Consider the following 20,245-nt stretch of genomic DNA (forward strand, 5'->3'; position numbering starts at 1 on the left):
CCATACTGCTGCACTGAGCTGTGAAGTCACTGGTTCTGGGAAGGCAGGGGGGTCTGTGGTGTTGGCCAAGCGGGGTGGAGGGAGGGCAGGGTGAGGTTTGTGCTGGATTTGGATAGATGGGTTAGAGACAACCAGATCATGTCTTGCCCCTCTTTGCTAGAGCCAGAGTAGCACAGAAAGACAGGGACATCCCAGAATCTGGAGTTAATGCAGACATTCCTTGGCTGAGAGGAAAGTGCAGGGATGTAGCATACGTGTGCACATACAGACGGGCTCAGTTTCTATGAGTGGACACTGCTGCAAAAGACTGCTTGCTGTTGCACCCTCTGAACAACTGGCCCTTTCTGTTGCACAGTAATGACTTTGCTAAGCTCTGTCTTTTCACACAGAGAAAAGGCTTCCTTACTAAGCTCTCAAACCATGTTCTCAGGTGCTGTTTAAAAACTGCTACTCTTTGCTTCAGGAGTGGAGGAAAAACCAGCCCAGTGAGAGGTACCTGCAGGAGTGCTCCCACTACAACAGCTACTCTGCAGCAGTCAGTTCTCATCTCTTAACACACTGCTCCTGTTGCTGCTATCCAAACCCCATCCTTGTTACTGGCCACTGGGAAGCATTGCAAGGGAAGGTCACCAGGGGTTAAAGCTGCATTCCAGACATGCTTTTGCAGCCAGCAGCTACTTAACCAGATGCTACTTAACTAAGGATGGCTCCGCTGCTTCCCCTGCAGGAGAGGAAAGGGAGAAAGCTGGTTATTACTGGAGAGAGCCTAGATGCCTCCACCCTTGGTGAGTGGCAAAGCAATTGCCTTTGCTGCAATGTGTGTGTAATCTCCACTAATACCAAGCACATCTATGTGTCCACTTGCAGTTGGGCATGCTTTTCAAAGCAGGCACCCCAGGGAGGGCTGGATCTGCACAACACACTGCCAAGCTCTCCCAAAACCTCATCAGAGACAGGCAAGTGGTTTGCAAAGTCTTTAAGTGCCAGTCGGGATAGTAAAAATTACAGAGGAAAGCAAAGTGGGTAGGCATCTTAAAGGGATGTTGTGATTAGTACCTAGACAGTGGGATACCCATGCTCCGAATGCACTTAGGACCCAGGGGATACCCAGTTGGCTGGTCTTTAGCAGAGAGGAATAAGAGAGGGGATATATCAGGGCTCTCATAGAGGGGCTTGGCAGTTGTCAGGGATTCCCACTTGTGGGAAGGAGAGGAAGGAACAATTCAGAGAGCGATCAGGAGCATTTGTTTGTTTAACTACCCTTGGTGACACTGGCTTTTGGCTCCACTCAAAATATACAATATAACCGAGGCCCTCCCAGCACCCGTTAGCTCGGACCAGATGCAGGGAGGCGCAGCAGCAAGCGGAGTAGCCCTGTGTGGGAGGCGAGCAATCCTGCCTCACTGGGGCCCTGCGGACCCAGCCTGTGCAGTGGGGGATTTCCAGGGAAATGAGGCTGAAGCCCTGTGCGGTGGCAGTGTCAGGATTGCAGCCATGCCTTGGCACTCGCATGTGTGGTGGCTCATTGCGTAAATGAGAGTTACATCAACAAACACCCCAACGGGAGAGGCTGTGACGGATTTTAAAATTCCTTCTGACTTACATCAAAGCAGCTCTGCCTTCATTTTGGTGTTTAACCTTTGCTTGGCTGGCTGCATCTCCAGCTCCTGAGGTGACACAAGACCAGAAGCACCTTCTTTTGCTAGCAGGTCCGGAGCTCCTTCTGTAGCTGGAGGAGTCTCTGGGAGGCAGGGATGGGGAGGGCTGCTGGATCAGCTCTGCTCTTGCTATGCTTTTGTCACCAAGTGAAGCCCAGATACTCTTCCAACTCTGAAAACCCTGCCAGCCACCTTTGCTAACCAAATCACTCCTCTTCCCCATGCTGAGGTCTAACTCCCCCTCTTTCTCTCGCCACATGTCACCAGATGAAGAGCACTTGGTAACAGAGCTGGTTCTGGATACTGCAGGGGTTAAGTGGTGCTGCAGACCGCAAATTGACCATAGAAGGTTGATCTGTGTTTGCACAGGGACAGATTCTCCTCACTGTGAAGTGCTTTCACAAGTGTTTCTTGCAGCCTGGTCATCTCCACTTGAAGTTAGGCAAGGGTCTGGGCTGGAGCAAGGTCTGAGCAGGGCCTGGGTGAGAGGAGACCAAAATGTTGTGTTGCCCTTCTCTCCACTTCAGGCCAGGACAAAGGGAAGGGTCATGAAGATTTTGAACCCGGCTCTGATGGATGAATGAAATGCTGCTGCTGAGAGGCAGGACGGCACATTTCAACCTCACATGCTAATGGTCCAGTGCCAGCTTTTCAAGCAGTGCCTTTCCCTTCTTAATCCCTTTTATCCTCTGGATGCTTAGCTGTCCCTGCAAGGGATTCTCTTAATATACACAGTGAAGGGAACTGCCCTCAGAGAAACCTACCCCACCTCTCCTCCCTCAGGCTTAAGATCCCTTTAAAATTTCCAGTGACTTACAAGCCCTGCTGTTTATCCTACCCTTCGGCCCACCAGCTCTGCCAGCTCACATCTCTGGCTCTCCTGGGAACAGCATTTCATTAACCCTTTGCAAACACAAAGCATCACGAAGCTCTGAACCAGCTTGTGCCTGGGGGTGTGTATGCTATTGGAGCGTGTCTCAAATTAGCCAGTCCTGCTCTTGTCTTTAAAACCAAACTGGAGATGTATTTGTTCTGCCAAGCTTTTCAACTCAGTTTAATTTAGCGCTGTGAACTTGCTGAGTCTCAGGCTCCCTGGAATGTGTCAGGTGGGATGTATTATAAATATGGATCATCTGATCTCATTGTCTTGCTCAAAGGTTCAGCAGGCAGAAACAGTCCAACAAGCGCTAACACCTACTGGATCAGGGTGACAATCCAGGTCACAGACGGGCTTACTTTGAGCTGGCACTGTACTAGGACAGGCTGCTTTAGACATGCAGGCTGTATATGCCTGTGAACAGGGATGCAATTGAGCACGAAGGTAACATTAACCCTAGCAAGGCTTGCAGCTAGAAGAGCTTCAAAGCTGCTAGCATAAAGGAGAAGAATCACAATTCCTTCCCATTGATTTGCAATGTGTCTGTGAGCAAGGCAGCACATCGCTGAGTGGCTTGGCTAGCCAGCCATGAAATGGATGGGGATTTGTTTTGTGTAGGGAAGAAATAAATGGAAAGGGAACCCTACTTTGTAATTGGTTACAGATGCAGGCAGATCTTTGCACAAATGGCTTATCAGGGGTGTTGTATGTTGTTATGCTGGTTTTCTGTGAAGCACTGAGGGATGAAGTTGAAGTTAGGAGGCAAAGACAGGAGAAAAGTGTACAGCTCTCTTTGAGCAAACTAGCTTCACTCAGAGCTGCAGTAAACTGGGCCCAGAGACTGACTCATCTTCCAGATTTACCTGGGGGATGCAGGTTAGTGCATTAGCTATTAGATGGGGCTCAGGCTGCCCCTGCATCAGCTGAATACATGGCAGTCAGTCAGGATAGAAAGAAGACAGTACCAATATGAGACCCAGCGCTCTCATCCAAATGAAGCCTTCCTGCCTGCCAGGACCTTTGTCCCACACCACAGCTGTCTGTGCAATTCGTGTAGGACCCCACTCCACAGATCTGCTCCTCCCTACCTGCCCAGGCTGGATGTCACTGTGCGTATACTGCAGCAAGTGCAAAATTATTTGGCTGATCACAGCTTTACATAAAAAGTCAGTCCCAGGCAGGCACATGACCTTGGTGGGAATGTAACATACCCCACTCTCAAGTCTCAAGTCTTGAACAGCCAGGCTGCTTCATGATGAAAATATCCCAGCCACACAAGTAGCTTTAAGGAGGGAAGAGGCCTTACTTCCAAAAGCGTGACAAACTCTGCCTCTTACCTTTCCTTTTGCAAAGTCCCCCACATCACTCCCCCCATACGAAGAGCAAATGAGTCATTTTGTCTGCTCTGACATACCCTTCTCTGGAAGCTTTCCAGTTTATCCGTCTTTGCCTCCCTTCAAGTTCCCTTTGGGAACATCTCTCTTGCTCTCCTGCAAGCTGGTTCTCCAAAGCCCTCATTGTTCCTCTATCGTTATTTACTATTGCGCTCTGCAGCTGCACTATTTCACCCTGTGGGCACGGCGCGTGTGGACAGCTCCGTCCGTTTGTCTCTGTGCTTTGAATTGCTACCATGGCTGTTTGCAGTAGATCTGAGCCACGGCTCTGTCCATACAGACTAAGTCATCAGCCCTGCAGCTGTTTGGACAAGGGTTTTTTCATAGCCAATGCTATGAAACTATGCGTCAGTAGTGTACTGTGATTATGCCTGATACATTTCTCCAGGATGGCTAGTCTTGTCTAGTGGACATTCTTCACTTATCTGGGAGATGTGAACAACTGACATCATTGGAATGCTGCATGTGATTTAACTGAGCATTGGGACTGGTGGATTACAGTATCAGCACCTCACAAAATGTTTTAATTGATCTTCCAACTTGGTAGGAAGATCTTAATCTGCTACTGGTTACTTTTGGAAACTCAGACACACACCCCATCAGGTGACCCGGAAGGATCTTTACAGATGGGTAGCCACTTTTCTTCCAGGAAAGTCTGTTTCCAACTGAAAATGTCTGTTTCCAACTCCAGAAGAGCCGTGGGAGAACAAAGTAACAAACAAAACTGCTCTGAAAGACGCTGGGGGTGCGGTATCCTTCTTTTCTCCTTAACTCTAGTACTGTGAATTAATTCTGTTTCCAGTAAGAATGAGGAGTTCCCAGCAGCCCTTAGACATCCAGATAAGGCTGAGCTGTTCGTTCAGCCCCTTTGGGTTCTCTGGTACCTGCCTCATTGACAATTGCTTTGCACAAACTTTTTGGAGAGTTTTAGGTTATTTGAGCATGACACAGAGCAAGGGGTTTTGCATTCTTAATTGGCAAAGCCTTTTCCCACTCCAGTCTGGAGGCCCCTGAGCTGTCCTGTGAATTTATTCTGATCCTGATTCACAAGCCTTGCAAACATCTTCCCAGGGCTGCCCAAAAGCCCTGTCAATGTAACTGAATCCTCATCTGCCAGTTCTTACCATCTTGTCCTGAGGCTTTCCCAGTGCCCTCCTGTGTGAATTACAACACCATTTCTTGCAGCCACCCTGCCCTCCAGAAAAGCCCAGTTGGTGCCTCTGACTTTACCTGTTAAAGAGGTAATGCACACAGAGGAGGGAAGGAAATAGGCTGGGTTGCAGGTGAGCCCTCCGAAGAATACTAGCCACAGCTCTTCACCAGGAACAGGAGACTGAGGAAATAAACAGGAGGGGATGCAGATGAAGGAAGGTTTATAAAAGGGGCAGGGTGGGGGGAGGGAAAAAGAAAGACAGAAGTGCCAGCAGAAGGAAAGGTCCGTTTCCATCTCTTCCCATTTTCTTCTCTCCTCTGCACTTTCTTGCTCTCTTGGGACCTTCATCTCTCATTTGCCTTCCTTGTCTCCTGGTGTTCCCTCTTATCGTCAGCAATTATCTCTGTTGCCTTTCACAGTTTCCTAGTTAGACTCTACAAAGATGTGACCAACAATTTTGCAGGATGGGTCAGCCTGTCCTCAAGAAAGAGACCTGCACATGTAGGGGCAGGGCTTGTTGCCATAGGATTTTGTCATTGTCTGGTACTTGCCATTCTGTGGAAGCACGGCATTGCCACACAGTCCTGTCTTAGGCAGCTTGGATGGGTGCCAGCACCAGGATGTTTATACCATAGTCTTGAGAGCTTGGCAAGAAGGAAGTACTCTGGTAGACACCCCAAAACATCTGCATTTTCCTTTGTGCTCCTCCATTCTTTCCTTCTCCTCATCTGCACTGCCCTATATTTATCCCTCTCCTGGAAACGGATGGCTGTATTTTCCCACCTTTAAATTTTCCTGGCCCCTTTCCACTATTACACAGCCCTGTTCAAGTTCCTGGAGATGAATTTTAGCTTTACTTATTTCCTTTTCCCTCTTTCTCCTTCCACCCTTTTCCCTCACACACATATAGACACCTACTGATTTACAGTGGTAGCAGGAAGCTGATGTTCTCTGCTCGCTACCTGCCATCCAGAAAGCCATTAGGGGACAATTCATCATGAAAATGCCCCAGCCAAAGTGAGTGGAAGATTCTTTACAGTCGCTGTCCCTGCCACAATCTCGAATGGTGTCACGGGGTTTGGATTGCAACATGTCAGCTGTCTGCCTGAGCAAGGCTGTAAGTGAGCTGTCTCAAGGCAGAAATATTATTTACAAGGTAATGTGGCTCATGGAGAAGGGAATAGAAATAAAAGTAACTGCCACTGCTGAGGACAGTGGGGAGCGGGGCCTCATGTTCTGATGACTACAGCATCCTGCCACTTGAAGACACACAGCTCTGAGCTCTTAATTAAGGAACAGGGGAAGGCAGCGTGTGGGATGCAGACTGATGGAGGCTCTGGGATGTCCTTGCAAGGCAAGAGAAAACCAGGTTTTCATGGAAAGGGATGGGGGATCAGTGTCAAGACAATTCCCAGGGCAAATTCTTCATTGGTAGCAATGCCTCAGCATGGTGCTGGGAGTTCAAGTGTTTTGTACTGATGCAGTAAACATGCCAGTTCTGTGCTGTGCGATTTGTTGGTATTGACCAGAGAGGGGATTTCCCTGGGAAATATTTATACACCTCAGTTCACTTCTGGATGACAGCAGCAAATCTGAAAGGTGAAGAAGGCTGGCTGTTCAGGTGAGATCTGGGAATAGGCTGTTGGCAACAATTCAGCACAGTCAGCTCTGCAATTGCACCTGGTACGTAGGACTTCAGGGAGCCCAGGCTTTGAGCTAAGCAAGTGCTGAATCCATGGATGGGAGGTGGGAATAAATGGCAGGTTTTCACCCTGAAAAGTCCTGTATAAGTTGTCCTTTGTGGTTTGGGAATGTGTGCATATACATTTTATAGCCATGCACGCATGTAAAGTGGGTATAATTTTGAGGCCTTGGGATGGCCAGTTTAGTGGAGATACTTGCTACCACTATAATACCCAAAGCCATAATTGTTTCAGAATAAGGTCCATATAGTCCAATATCTAGTCTCTAAGAGCAGCCAGTAGCCAGTGCATTAAGAAAAGTAAAAAAATTAGGTCTGACAGACAAGTTCTACAAAGCACCTTGTTCCCTCATCCCTGTCTCACTCCCCTCCCCTGAATTTCTTTTCCTTCTCCTCCTCCTTCTTCCTCCATTCCAATTATCTCCTTCTTTCATCACTGCCGGAGCTGTAAGTACAAAGTACCAATTAGCTAGTTTTCAAGTTTAATTAGGTTGGAAGGTAGAGCAAATTAAATCCTTTTATCGTACGTTTCAAAGCACTTTCCCATCAGGCCCATGGGATAGGTTTCCTTTGAATGAGGTCCATGTAAGTAACCAAGGAGCTGGCCCAAGTCATAGAGCTCTCCGGCCATGGGGCAAACAGGAGATGAAATGCAAGATGCAATATATCTCCCCCTCACCCCTAAATCCTACACTCAGGGCATCTTTTCTGTAAGGGTTAAGGGTGCACATACCTCTGGTCCACCTCAATAAATTGAGCATTGGCCTCTTCTAAGGTCTGCATTAATAGCAAAGTTTTCCTTCATTTCAACAGCACCAGGAATTCAGTGAAGACACTGTGACAAAGTCCTGCAGAAGGCTTTCAAGACAGTTAAATAATATCAAGTAGCAGGTCCACGTGAGTCCCTCTGCACCACATAGGGTGGCTGCTTAGAAGCACCTTTATTCCCTAAACCCTTCTTTCTTCAAGGACAGAACAAAAGCAGAAACATGGACCCAGGAATAACCACCTGATTTGAGGGGAAATTGCAACTAGATTAAGGAAGCAGTTAGCTCTTGCAGTGGGCTGTGATTGTAGCCACAGACTTCTGTTCCTCTTCAGCTCAGACTACTACATTTCAGTATGACCTGTCTTCCCTCCTGAAGCTACCCACAAAAGGCTACCTGAGGCAGTTTCAGAGCATGTTGGTATCGTTGCTCCCTGAGTCCCTGGTTCTACTGGTCTTCGCTCCTTACTGGTTGTGTTGTCTGATGCTCTAACCCTCTCTCCTGTGCTTCCCTCTGTATTGCAGATAAGCCACTACCTCAGGGTGCCCCGGGAGGCATCATTGGGATCGTGGGAGGCGTCATTGCAGGAGCTCTCATCATCGGTGTGGCTGTCACGGTAATTATTGTCTACAGGCGGCAACAAAAGAACCGCACTGGAATGGACAATGACCTGTAAGTAGCCCCATGCTTGCGGAAATACAGCACAGTGATGGTGCAGGTACTATTGGATGGGGCAGCAGACAGAGCACCACCGGCCCTCCTGCTACCTGCACACAAAAAAAGCCTGGTGGCAAACTGTTTTTCCTCCATTTCTTCCTGTCTGCCACCATCTGGCTCACTCCTCTGATTTTATTCCCTTCCTTGGGGCCTTCTAGTTCTTTCCATCCTGTTCTCTCCCATTTTTGAATTCTTATCACAAGCCTTAAGTGGAAACTGGAGCACAGCAGTGTCCACCCAGATGATGCTTTTTCTTGGAATCGATGCAACTACTCAGTGGCACTCTCACCTCCAGTGGTAGGACAGGATTGTATTCCTCCTTTTTCAGGGAAATGGCTTCAGGCTCCTGTTTTAGACTGAATCACGTTCTGTCATCAGAGGGGGGTCTCTGATAGACCCTGAGCACCTCTGAATGTACCCCAAAGAGTCCAAAAGGATTCACATCAACTCAGCATTCCAGTTTTGTATATATTGTGCCAGCCTGAAGACATGAACTCTGGCAGTACAAGAGCAGGGAGAGGGGATGCCCTATGGGCTCCTCTTTGACAGGTATTTGTGCTCTGCCCTGCACTGTGCAGCACAGATCCCAAGCAAGGAATTCAGTGGTGTGGAGTTCAGCCTATGCAGCATGAACGGAGCCCTCTGAAGAGATGTTTACCCGTCCTCTTCCTGAAAAGCTCCATCTTGTCACTGCCTTTTCACTAGAGCACCCCCTCCCATCCTTCCCACCTCATAGGCGAGGCACAGAAAGCCCAAAGGCTAGAAGTTGCTTTTATCTTCCACAACCCCCCACCTCACTGTTGTTACATTTTGGCCACATTTTGTGCTCCTTTTAATCCCATATGAGAGAGGGCATTGGAGGATAGTGGGAGAGAAAATAAAGAGAACTGGGGAAAGCAGGAGGAGACACAGAAAGGCACACACAAAAAAATAGCACCACAAGTTGAAATTGTATCATCATCATCGGCCCTGTGATAGAGATGCATTCAGACAGTCCGCTTCCCACAATGGCCCTCCGTGCAGGTGCAGAGAAGAGCCACTTTAGCTGAGAATAGAAAAACAATGGTGCCCTAGTCTCCAGAGGTACTGCCGCTATTGTGGAGTCCGCTCCAAAGCCTCCAAAAGTTAACAGCATTTATTTTCTTTAGACCCATAAAGTCACTGTTTTGCAGAGCCTCAGGGACCCACTTTACTCTCCCCTGCACCTGTACACTCTGTGCCCATGCTGGAATCCATTGGATTGCCAAGAAAAGTCACCCATCTCTATCAGAAGATCTGGTGAAGTCTGTACAGAGAGAAGGGAGGGGCACCCAGCTAATTAGCGGATCAGAGGTTTAATAAGTTTTGTAAAAGGATTAGACACATCTGTGCATATGAACAGAATGTGCAGAGACAGTCTCTAGGCTGGGATTATAATGGCTGCCAATCCTTACACTGTGGGGCAAAAGCTGATCCCCTGACTGGGGGGTCACGCATAAATGTCCCTGTATGGCACAGCACATCTATAAGGAAGATCCAAACTCCTACTGGGAAGCCTGTGGCAGGGGCTACCTTTCCAGGTAAGCTCCCAACTGGGGCTGATATTACCTTGTTGATTTGCACTGACCACTGCCAGACACTTTCTGGTACCCTACAGCCACAAAATGAGCCACCTCCCATGTGGTGATTTGGAGCCATTCCAAAACAGCGCCCAAAGTCAGGTATCCCAACTGCACCCTTGGGATCTGCAGTCCGACATGGGGATTTGCTTGGAATTAGGAACAGAATGCTAGGAAGGAGTTTATTTCTATTAAGAATTCTAATCAAGGTGAGAAAGAGGGCACAGAGGGTGTTACTGAGAATAATTTATGCGACGATATTGGCAGTTCAGGGACAAACACAGTCAAATCTTTGGTGCATGCAGGATCCGGCTTGTTACATCACGTCAAAGCAAGCAGACCCCTTTCTCTTGCTCTCTAATCAGCAACTACTTCTTTATCTGCAGAATTGACTTGCCTCCATCCCACAAACCTGTCCCTCCACCAAAGAGGAAACAGGAGATGAAAAGCCACCTGAATGCAGAAGACATCCAGGTATGTCTCCCCAGCCCAGCTGCAAGTTCCTTCCTCTGGCAAGGAAAACTGATTCCAAGCAGTATCCACAGTACCTAAATTTTGGAAAACTGGGTTTGCAAGATCAGAGAAGTCCATGGCCTAAGTTTGAGGGGCAGCAAGAAAGGACTTGTCTGCCCCAGAGATCCCAAAGATTGGCACTAACTGAAAGCTGATATGTGGATCCCGCTTACTCCCTTTTGTAGGGATTGAATGGTGTTCAGATGGGCTTTTAAGTATGAGGACTTCTGAGCATCCCCACAATTTTGAATGTCATTAGTGGTACTGAGTGGTGTGACTATGAAAGAGAACAGGAGGCAAATAGTGTGGTAGGAGCAAGGGAGAAGGTAAGATACAGTGCCCTTCATAGTGATACCTTGAGGTGGTGTCCCCTGAAGCAGATGTTGCCCCAAGCTGTGACAGAGGGATAGTACTTGCTCTTCTCATTCCTCTTCTCTCTCCTCTTTTATAGGTTGTTCACTTGGACAACATGAAACATGAGGAGGAAATCAAGAAACTCCCTTTGCAGACTCCATACTATGACATGGCAGCCACCGAGCCCTCTCCCTACACTGACAAACTGGTAAGGAGATCAGGGTGCTAATAGCGCTGCCTGGCCTCATCCTTACACCCCGCCTCACTGCCTTTTGCACGGGATCTCTCACCCTAAAAAACAAAAGAGCCCTATCATCCACAGGGGTGAACAAGCAACCTTCACAGTCTGGGAGTATCCTCTCCTGGAGGAAGGCAACCTCCACGCAACCTCTGATCTCAGCCTATATCTCAAATACCACTGACCCCAATTCAGCACTTGTCCCTTTTGTCCTTGGTTTCCATAGGTCCTAAAGCTGTGCCTTTATGGGTCATTCCTCAGTAAAACACTATGCTTATTCCGAATCTTTATCAGATGACTATCACAACCTGTGGTAGTCTCCTCTTTACCTATGTATGACAGCTAAGCCTACAAGCCACTTATCCCACCCTGGTCATTCTTCACCTCCTGCAATCGAGCCCCTGTTAGAGTTCTGCAGCTGAACAAAGCAGCTCTTGAAGAGCAGCGTGTACTGCAGTGAGAGCTTCACAAAGCAATTATCTGCAGGGCAAAGCGTGCCAGCGTTTGACTCTCAATTGACAACAAGTTCTTTAAACCTCCTTTTTTGGAGTGGATTTGTTCAGCCTCAGACAGGGAGATGCAAATGTGAGGCAGCAGCAGCAGAGAGATTAACAGTCAGGCAGAGATATTAGCAGCCGTGCAGGAAAGGCTGGTTTTCAAGGACTGAGGCTGAAGGAGGAGATGTTAGATGAAAGGGCAAAGACAGAAAACAGAGAACAGGTAGGATTAGAGTCCTCCGCTGATGAGAAAATGGAAAGCTTTCCTCCTCCCAGGACTTGGACAATATCCTTTCCCTCCCTCACCCCATGGCATGGGGCTCCTCCCCCCCATTCTCCATAGGAGACACAGGATCTCCGTGTAAATGCTGCAGGTCTCAAACTCTTCCTTCACTAGAGCACTACACACCAGGCCTCACGTTTCTAGATCTCAGCAATGCGAACCCATTTGTATAAATATCAGCCCATACTAGAGTAATACTTTATGAACATAACTAATTATAACCCTCCCTCCAGTTCATCCCGTTATGACCCTTTAATGTGTATTCATGTGCAGATAATCAAAGGACAGGGCCCAGTGACCTTTAGCCAGCAGAAGTCTGCAGCGACACAAATGCTGAGGGCACTGGAAATAAAGACACAGTTCTCTGCTGAGCTGTGTTGATGTGACCCTATTTACTTCATCCTAGCTGAACGTAGCTGATGTCCCCAAAGAAAAACTTCCCTTTGGAGCCCTCCCTTGGTCCTGGGGCTTGTCTCCAGCTCTTTCTAATCCTTGCTGAGTTTTAAATGAAACAGGATGCTAGAGGAAGACAGGCTGCTGTGTGTAGAGCATCTGAGAGCACAATCTGAGGCAAGCAGGAGGATGGAGGAGCTAATTTCGGGAAATAACGAGCAGTCAGTTAATTAAGTGGCAGAGTTAGTGATGTGAGATGGGGCCTGATGGGTAGCTGCTCCGTAACCATGGGAACCAAGTTTGCTGCTCTCAATCCTGGTCTGAGAAGATGCATTTCTATGTTCCACACTTGGCACTTTCTGCTCCTTACCCATGGTTTTAGCCAAGAGGCGATGGACTGTGGAGCCCTTATTTCATATAGCCCATGAAGAAACTCCCTTTGCAGTAGGGATGCAGTGTCTGGGTGACTCAGCTGCTGCTGCCACAGGGGCGCCACTCTTGGCACAGGTCTAGCACAGCTGTGAATCGGACCTGTCCTCTTGTCGGCTTGGCTGGCAGTCCCTGTAAACGGTGTCAGGCCGCCCCATCACACACATGCACCATTCTTTGGATTTTTGCCCCAAGAATGAGATGATGCTTGCCCCCATTTTTTCCCAAGTTGCTGTATCCTTTGGGCAGGCAGCAGGCTATTCAAGTCCGTAACTGGTAAGGGGAAGGAAGGTGTCACTTTGCTGCCAAGGAGTGCTGGTTTTGCTGGATTCTTCCCAGATAACACAGGCAGTATGTGCTGCCAGGGCCAGGTGTGCATCACATTGCCCAGCCACGCTTCAAAGGCAGCCAGCTTTTGCCCTCCTCCCTGAAGGACCACCCACAGGCATCTTTTTTTCACCCCTAAAGCATTGCAGAGACCTCCTGTTTGTGTGGCACACATGCACTTCACTGCAGAGGAGTTACTAAGGATCGTCTCACTGTGGTAGCACTTGCATGGAAACCTCCGGGGAACAGCAGCAGGGATAATGGTGCTTACCAAAACCAGCACATTCAGCTCAGGCCCAGTCACCACTCTCCAACTGAGGGCATGCTAAGGGGCTGCCCAAGGCAGGCTAGACCTGCACAGTCCTTTGCCTGAGAGATGGGTCGGTTGGAGGATGAGGAGGGAAGCATATTCCTTTCAGCTTCACCGGGTCTCTGCCAACCTCGCTTTGATACAGCCCCTCTCCCCTGCGTTCAGGCGCAGATGGAAGGAGCAGCTCTGTTGTATTTGTGGTTCTGGGATCCTTTGGAGGGGAAGGCACAAGAAAAAGGCAGGATATTCTTGTTCTGCTTGCACTTCATCTGGAGATTTGACTTCGGAGGGTAGTGAAGATGAGTTGAAGGGAACATATTTTGCAGGAAAAGGGGACGGGTGCATTCAGCTTTAAATGAATGGTGCAAACCCCCATAATTTGGGATAAACTAGATTAATCACAGGGCGGCATGAAAGCCACTGCCTGGGGTTGACAATTTCACAGCACTAGAATGGGATTCAGAAAGTGATTAGAGGTGGCAAAAAGCAAGGGAAGGGGAAATGGGAGAGGTGCCAGGAGAAAATAAAAGAGGCAGGTGGATGAGAAATCCACAAAAAGGGTGTGCAGGTATGTCTGTGCAGACATGTGCAGGCACGTGCTGGCAGGGGACCAAATGAAGGGGAGAGGCTGGGGCACGTCTGCAGGGACAGGATACCTGCAGAAGGGAGCAGGGATGGGCCCTGTGTCAGAAGCTACAAATGATTATGTATGTTTATGGGTTGCAAACTGTGGGAAAGATAAGATGAAGCTGACAGTGCAGGGTTATGCAAGAACAGCGTAGTGGACAATTAAGGGTACAGAAATGGGTATACGGGTGATGGCGTTGCCTGCAGCATTTGTCTCTGAGCTCTTGTGGGGTAAAATCTTTGGTTTATGTGAGGATATCTAGGCAGGAGTGAATGAGATGGAAAGGTGAGTGTGTGTTTCAGGTAACATCTACAAAGACTATGCATGTCTGAGAGTGCCAGTACCCATGCGTGTCAGTGTGCAGAATAACAGGTGTGGGTAAAAGCATCTGTGTGCTCATGGCAGTGCCTATGGTAGATGCTGCGTGTTTGTGTGAGAGGGAGCATGAGCGAGAGAGGTGGAGGTACGAGTGCATGTAGGAGCAGAAGTATGATTAGTGTACATGTCAGCAATACTCATTTGTGCAGGTAGAAGGGAAAGTTTCATTGCTGCAGACAGCAAAATAATTCCTTTCAGTTTACAGGGCAATTACCAGGGTGCCAATGCTGATGATTAACACAGAGCGCTTGCATGTGGCAGTACTAGACCTTGTATACAAGTCACATTATTGATATTGTAATAAATTCTGCTCCAAACAAGCAGCAGGGAGCAGGAACAAGCCCAAGAGCAGCAGAAAGCAGGGGAACTCCATGGAGAAAATACCTTCAGTGGGAAGGAAGCACTATTTTGGAGAGAAGTGAGGCAAAGTAAACAGCATAGGAAATAGGAAGTAAAGATTTAGCCTGCCTTTCTCTGGGACTAGAGGGGGTACTGAGATACAGAGTCCACAGGGAAAGGGTTCTGCAGGGCATAGGTTTAGGTTTAAGACTGGAGCTGGCATTACTAATTTTCTTAAATGTCCTTAGACACTGTCCGGATTCAGACATTAAGCAGAGAGGCCATAGGATGCACAGCTTTCACGCCAACAACTTGCCACTGCCATTTGGGCACCTGCTCAAGGGCAGGACAGAGGGTGACCTCAAACGACCAGACCCTCCAGCATCCAGCTGTGCTGAGCACTGTAGGGGAGCCAGATGCTGGATATGCCAGTTCAGCTGTGTTCGCCTTTCCCCTCATCCTGGTGGCTGAGGGACACCAGCAGGGAGACAGCCAAACCCTGCCACAGAACAGCACAGCAGTCACAGTTAATCACCCACTGAATAACCTCTTCCAGCAACAGGCACTAAACCAGCTCATTACAGGGCTATAAACTTCTGAAAATGGCTCTGCCACAGCTTTTACATGGCTGAGGACACTTCCAAACAAAGAGAAGAGAAAATAGTTAAAATTAAACACCTTTTGCATAATTGCCATGTGATACAGCCATTTTGGAAAGATGGCTTAGCAGATGCTTGGCTAATGCTGGCACAGAAAGCAGGCCCAAAAGACAGTATTAAAGAAACTCCACAGGGCAAGTAGCCAGGGTACCCCCTCACACCTTGGTTACTGACACCAGGGCTCCTCCTGGTAACTCATTTTCCCCACTGAGCAGTGAGTTTTCCAGGCCACCCTGTCTTCCAGGGTTCTCTGACCGTTATTACTTGCAAACCATGAGAGATGTCTGGGTAGGAATGATCAGACAAATTGGATGATATTCCATTCATGCCGTTCTTGCTGATAAGCTTAGTAAGGGAATACCCATAAATGTTTTCATGCCAAAGGAGGATGCTTTTAGCATCTATTAGACATTTTTATAATGACAAAATCATGCTGCATAGTTAATCTGCAGTAGCATACTGTGCAGTCAAGCCTTGTGTTAAAATGTAGCACTTAAGAACTCTACAGCCTCCATGCTAGGGCAAAACAACAGTATTGTCTAAGGAATGTCATTTCCCTATGGTAATGTGTCTGCTGTAAACCTGTCCTGGGACCTATGGCTTCGAAGCCGCTCCCTCCAGGTATCTCCTTCCTGACAGCCAAAAGTCAAGCCTCCCCCATTTTCATTCATGCCCTCAACTCTGCATTTGCCTCCAGTGTGCTTCGATGACCCTCAAATTCCTGGGTCAAAACTGACAGCTCGGGTATCCAATAAGGTTTGAATTCACTGAACCACCCCCAGCTAAGGAAAATGCTGGTCCCAGAGGGGTTGATGGAACAATCAGAGCAGCGAGATGCTACTGGGAGCATCCCCAGTAAAAGGGGCAGATGGGGCAGTTGCTGGGAATGCTGCCCACCTGGGCCAAGTCACTCAGCTCAATGGGGGATTTGGGGAGCAGTGCCGTTAGGACTTTTGCTTTGATTTGGAATTTTACCTGACTGACTGTTCATTACCTCCCTACCTCCCCCTTTTTAACTGTTTTTTCTTCCTCCCCCCTCTCACCCTTTTCTTCTTTCTCCCTCCACCCTTCACACACTCCCTCTCTTCTGTCTCATTCATTCACTCCCCACCTTCTGCACGGTTCCTCTGTTCTCACTCCCCTGCCTCCCCACTTACACCCCAATTCCTCCCTCCTGTGTCCCCATCGCCTTGCTGCTCTCTTCTCTCCAGAACTCTGGCAACAAGGACTGTGATGTCCACTATGCAGAGCTGGACACTTCCGCTCTGGCCTCGTCACCCAGTCCTCGGACCTCCATCCATGCTGGCGGAGACCTAGTCGAGTATGCAACCATCCAGCCCAACTTAGGCTAGCGCATGTCACTCTAGGCCCCTTCCCCTCAGATTCTGGCCTCAAGGTACATGATCGCACTCTGCCTTCCTCACTGTGCCCCCCTCCTGACTTCAGCGGTCCCCACTCCCCACATCTCCTCCTCTTCCTGTGGAATGGCCCCCATGCATCCAGTCTGTCCTCCACCCCACACCCTCTACCTCCTGCATGCTGCCCGTGATAGCTGCTCTCTTCGCTACCCTTATTTCTGGGGGTGCTGACAGGAATGCTTTGCCTTGTCTTGCCTTCTGTGCATGCTTTTTGCAGTGTTTTCCTTTGCTTTCTACAGTGAGGCATGTGGGAGGGGGAAGGGGTTAGGGGATTTATTTCAGAACCAGGATCTGCCCCCTCTGCAGTTAGTGTGGCTGGAGACACAGGGAGAAATGAGGCGGGTTTGAAGGGCCCAGCTCTTGCTGTGGGATTTTGTTTGGGGAATTTTTGTAAGGCTCAGCAGCATGGAGCAAAGCAGCCATATTAAAATGTGCAGAAGCTGAAGCCAAAACCTCATGGAGATGTTAAGAGGGCCTTTCCAAACTAGTCAGTACAAGAAGGGGAGGGAAAGAAAAGGGGACTGTTTGAAAGAAAAAGAGAAAAGTTTGTGTGCATGGAAGCAACTATAGATAAGATGGAACATATGTGCATGTGTGAAAGAACAAGGTGGGAGAGTATGTGACAGAATATGGGAACACGTAAATGTTCCTGCATTCGAAAGAGTCAGTGAATAAGAGACAGTCAGAGGATGGCTGCGTATATGAAAATAAAAGAGCTTGCACTGCATTAAGTTGGTGCAGACAGCATGTATGGAAGTTTGAGAAAGGGAGAAAGGTTATTTTATTTGGTGCTGTCCTTCTCAAAATTAGAGACCAAACCTGACCATTTCCCTGTTCTCATGCTTGCCTGACCACTTTGTCATCAAGCTCCTTCAAGCTCAGGTCCTGTGGCATGGACTGATTAGGACTCAGCTTGCATTTAAACCTACAAGTGGTTGTTGTGGGCCTTTCCATCTACCATACCTTTGATATGGAATTGTGTTTGCAGTGGAAAGAGGCAGCTTCAGCTCTTCTTACATTCCCTTACCTATAATCATACCCTTTTCTCAGGTATTAAAGCCACCAGGTCCCTGTCTGAAAGGGAGACAATTCTCCTTTCCCACCCCTTGGGAGATTTGTTGGGAGATGCCAAGAGTTATTGGCCAAGGAAATGCCATTGGCAGCCCCTTCCCTGGCTACAACTCTCCCTCACTCCTATGTATTCCCTGAGTTGTAGTGACTGCAGCTTCTGTCTTGCTCCTTCCCCTTTACTGTGCTGCCTTTTAAATGGGAGGAAGGGGCTGTGGGTTTAATGGGGCTACAGACCCACAGGGGTGCACAATGAAGAGGTGTGGAGAAGTGTAGGTAGACAAGGAAGAGAGCAAAGGGAGAGAAGAGGTGCTTTGCAGCTCACTGAATCCCTCCCCTGTCACCCAGGGTAGATCAGAGTAGGCACACAGAGAAGCAGTAGCTTGAGGATGGACAGAGGCAGGTTGGAGAACGATATCAAAGGGCAGGGGAATTGGACCCCTGGGAAGGAAAGGAATAGTTCCATGGAGGAGGATAAACAGGAGAAAAACAGCTTTTTTAAAGAAGTCCCACTGGACAGCCCTGTTGACGTAGTGCCTCCTTGCAGACTAGGAACATCCATGCTAACAGGTACGTGAAGGTGGAGCAGAAACACCTGGGTGGAAGGTGTGCCAGGGTTAGTTCAGTTCGCTTTTATCCCTGTGGTCCCTGGTTTTCCTGTGTTGGAAGCAGCCTTGTAGTTACCTTGCAAAAGCCTTTCTAGGTAAGTGTCTACAGCAGGCCTGGCCCGGACCAGAACGGTAACCTCTCTCTCTTGTGATGTCTCACCCACCCCTGCTCCCAGAATGAGGATCAAGGTCTTCGTAGACGTAACGAGCGAGACTGGACAGTAAGTTTTGGATGAGTTTCATTTTTCTTCATTCTGGTGTGGGATCTGTTTGTCACTGCAGAGAGGTGCTGATCAGCTCCCAGTCACCTGCCTGCCTGTCACCAACAGGCAGCAGCGCTGCCAGCTTCTTGCACACAGAGAGAGGTTGAAAACACCAGCCCAGAGGAAGATGTGGTTGAAAGCAGTCACCCTCCTTTACACTTTCACCTTTAATTCCCAACAGTTTCTTGGGCTGCACTGGAGGACTACTCCCACTGTTACAAACAAGGCAAGCACTCCCTAATGCATCTTGGGAGGTATCACCTTGTCCTCCCTAGGTTGGGGGATTTTGTCGTCACCAAAAGGACAGTAATCCTCCAAATCCAAATTTGGAAATCCTCCCAGTTTCTCTGAAGTAAAAATAAAGCCAGTCATATGGCGCTTTGAAGGTGTAATCTCACCACCACAAGATCTCCCTGTTAAGGCACACCACAGATCAGGGCGATTATTTTTTTTTAATGCTTTTAAAATTATTTCCTCCCCCTTCACCTCCCCACTCTCTGGCTCTCAGTTTTGTTTGGGAATTTCTTGTCCCTGTTACAGCAAGAATAGCTCAAAGCCATGAGACTTGCACCAAAACCCCAGCAAATTACTGACCAGGGTTCAGATTCCCAGCTCAGCTTGCTGAATGCCTCTATAAAACCTGCACCAGTTACACGTTTGGTGCAGACTGAACTGGGGATATTGGAGAACCATCAAAGTAGCAGCCTTGACTTGGTTCCTGATTTCCTTCCGATCAACACAAGGTTGCCTGAGTACCCCCCGTCAATAGCCCCATTTCCAATTTTCAGCAGAGATAAAGGAAAGATCTCATGTGATTCCTTACTAGTTTCCCATTTGTAAATGAAAACAAGTCTTGCCCTTACTCCAGAAGGTTAGAGAGAAGGATGCAGGAAAGAAACAGAATGGAGGGAAATGTTTAAGAGTAATGGTCTAAGATGCTATAGGAATGCAGAATGGGTACGTACTATAGACAGTGAGAGAAAGAGTTAAAAGCATGCTGTAAGAAGGAATGCAACTTTATAAGCAAGTTTTCTGCATAAGTAATATTTGCATGTGTCTGTGGATGTATTCATCACCAGAGCTCCTTACCCTATACTTCAGAAATTTCAGCCTTTCTCATTCTCAGCCTTTTGTTTTTCTGAACCCAGGGGTAAGCCCCTCTGTCCCACCTGCCCTCAGTTTTGTCCTCACAGAAGTCCGCCACTCTTAAAAGCAAGCTCAGGGCCACTGGTTCCTGCTCATCCCTAATATGTTAATGTTTGTTCTTTACTCAGGACAGCAATCGTTCCAGGAGCTCCCTCATAGATAACACGTCAAACAGAGCAGGAGCATGCCGAGAGATAACTAAAGTTGTGGCTACACTTCGAAGTTGAAAAGCAGCACCAAAATGCTGAGCAGGGAGTTTAGAAACAGGGAGGAGAGGATGTGAGGCTCCCAACACCATGTTGAAATGTGCTTGTTTTTGGCTTCTGTTATATATATTTTCTATCTTCCAACACCTACATGCTCTCCACTGGCTGGTCCACACAATGACAACAGTCCTCTCTTGCTGTCACAAAACAAAACCGCTTCTTTCTATTCACCAGCCTGTGCTGCATCCCAAAATTCAAAGCCAACTGATGGAGAGGGTCAGGGTAGGGGCAGAGAGGTTATTAACTGGCTCTTGGGCTTTTG

The 20,245-nt window shown here is 48.2% G+C and overlaps 2 protein-coding genes across 3 annotated transcripts in view; one reads left to right on the plus strand and one right to left on the minus strand.

Moving 5' to 3' along the window:
- Positions 1 to 20,245, minus strand: part of CBL (Cbl proto-oncogene) — a 569,152-nt gene that overhangs the window by 259,474 nt on the left and 289,433 nt on the right. The gene's annotated exons all lie outside the window — the stretch shown is intronic.
- Positions 1 to 20,245, plus strand: part of NECTIN1 (nectin cell adhesion molecule 1) — a 104,187-nt gene that overhangs the window by 79,670 nt on the left and 4,272 nt on the right. Inside the window, exons 6-9 of one of the 2 annotated variants that reach the window (XM_064470944.1) lie at positions 8,076 to 8,223; positions 10,253 to 10,340; positions 10,831 to 10,941; positions 18,485 to 18,529. In XM_064470944.1, the coding sequence (XP_064327014.1) occupies positions 8,076 to 8,223; positions 10,253 to 10,340; positions 10,831 to 10,941; positions 18,485 to 18,529 (392 nt within the window). The remainder of the gene's footprint in view (positions 1 to 8,075; positions 8,224 to 10,252; positions 10,341 to 10,830; positions 10,942 to 18,484; positions 18,530 to 20,245) is intronic. The other variant, XM_064470945.1, reaches the window with a different exon arrangement.

Source organism: Phalacrocorax carbo, chromosome 21 (genome assembly GCF_963921805.1).
Source record: "Phalacrocorax carbo chromosome 21, bPhaCar2.1, whole genome shotgun sequence".
Classification (NCBI taxonomy): Eukaryota; Metazoa; Chordata; class Aves; order Suliformes; family Phalacrocoracidae; genus Phalacrocorax; species Phalacrocorax carbo.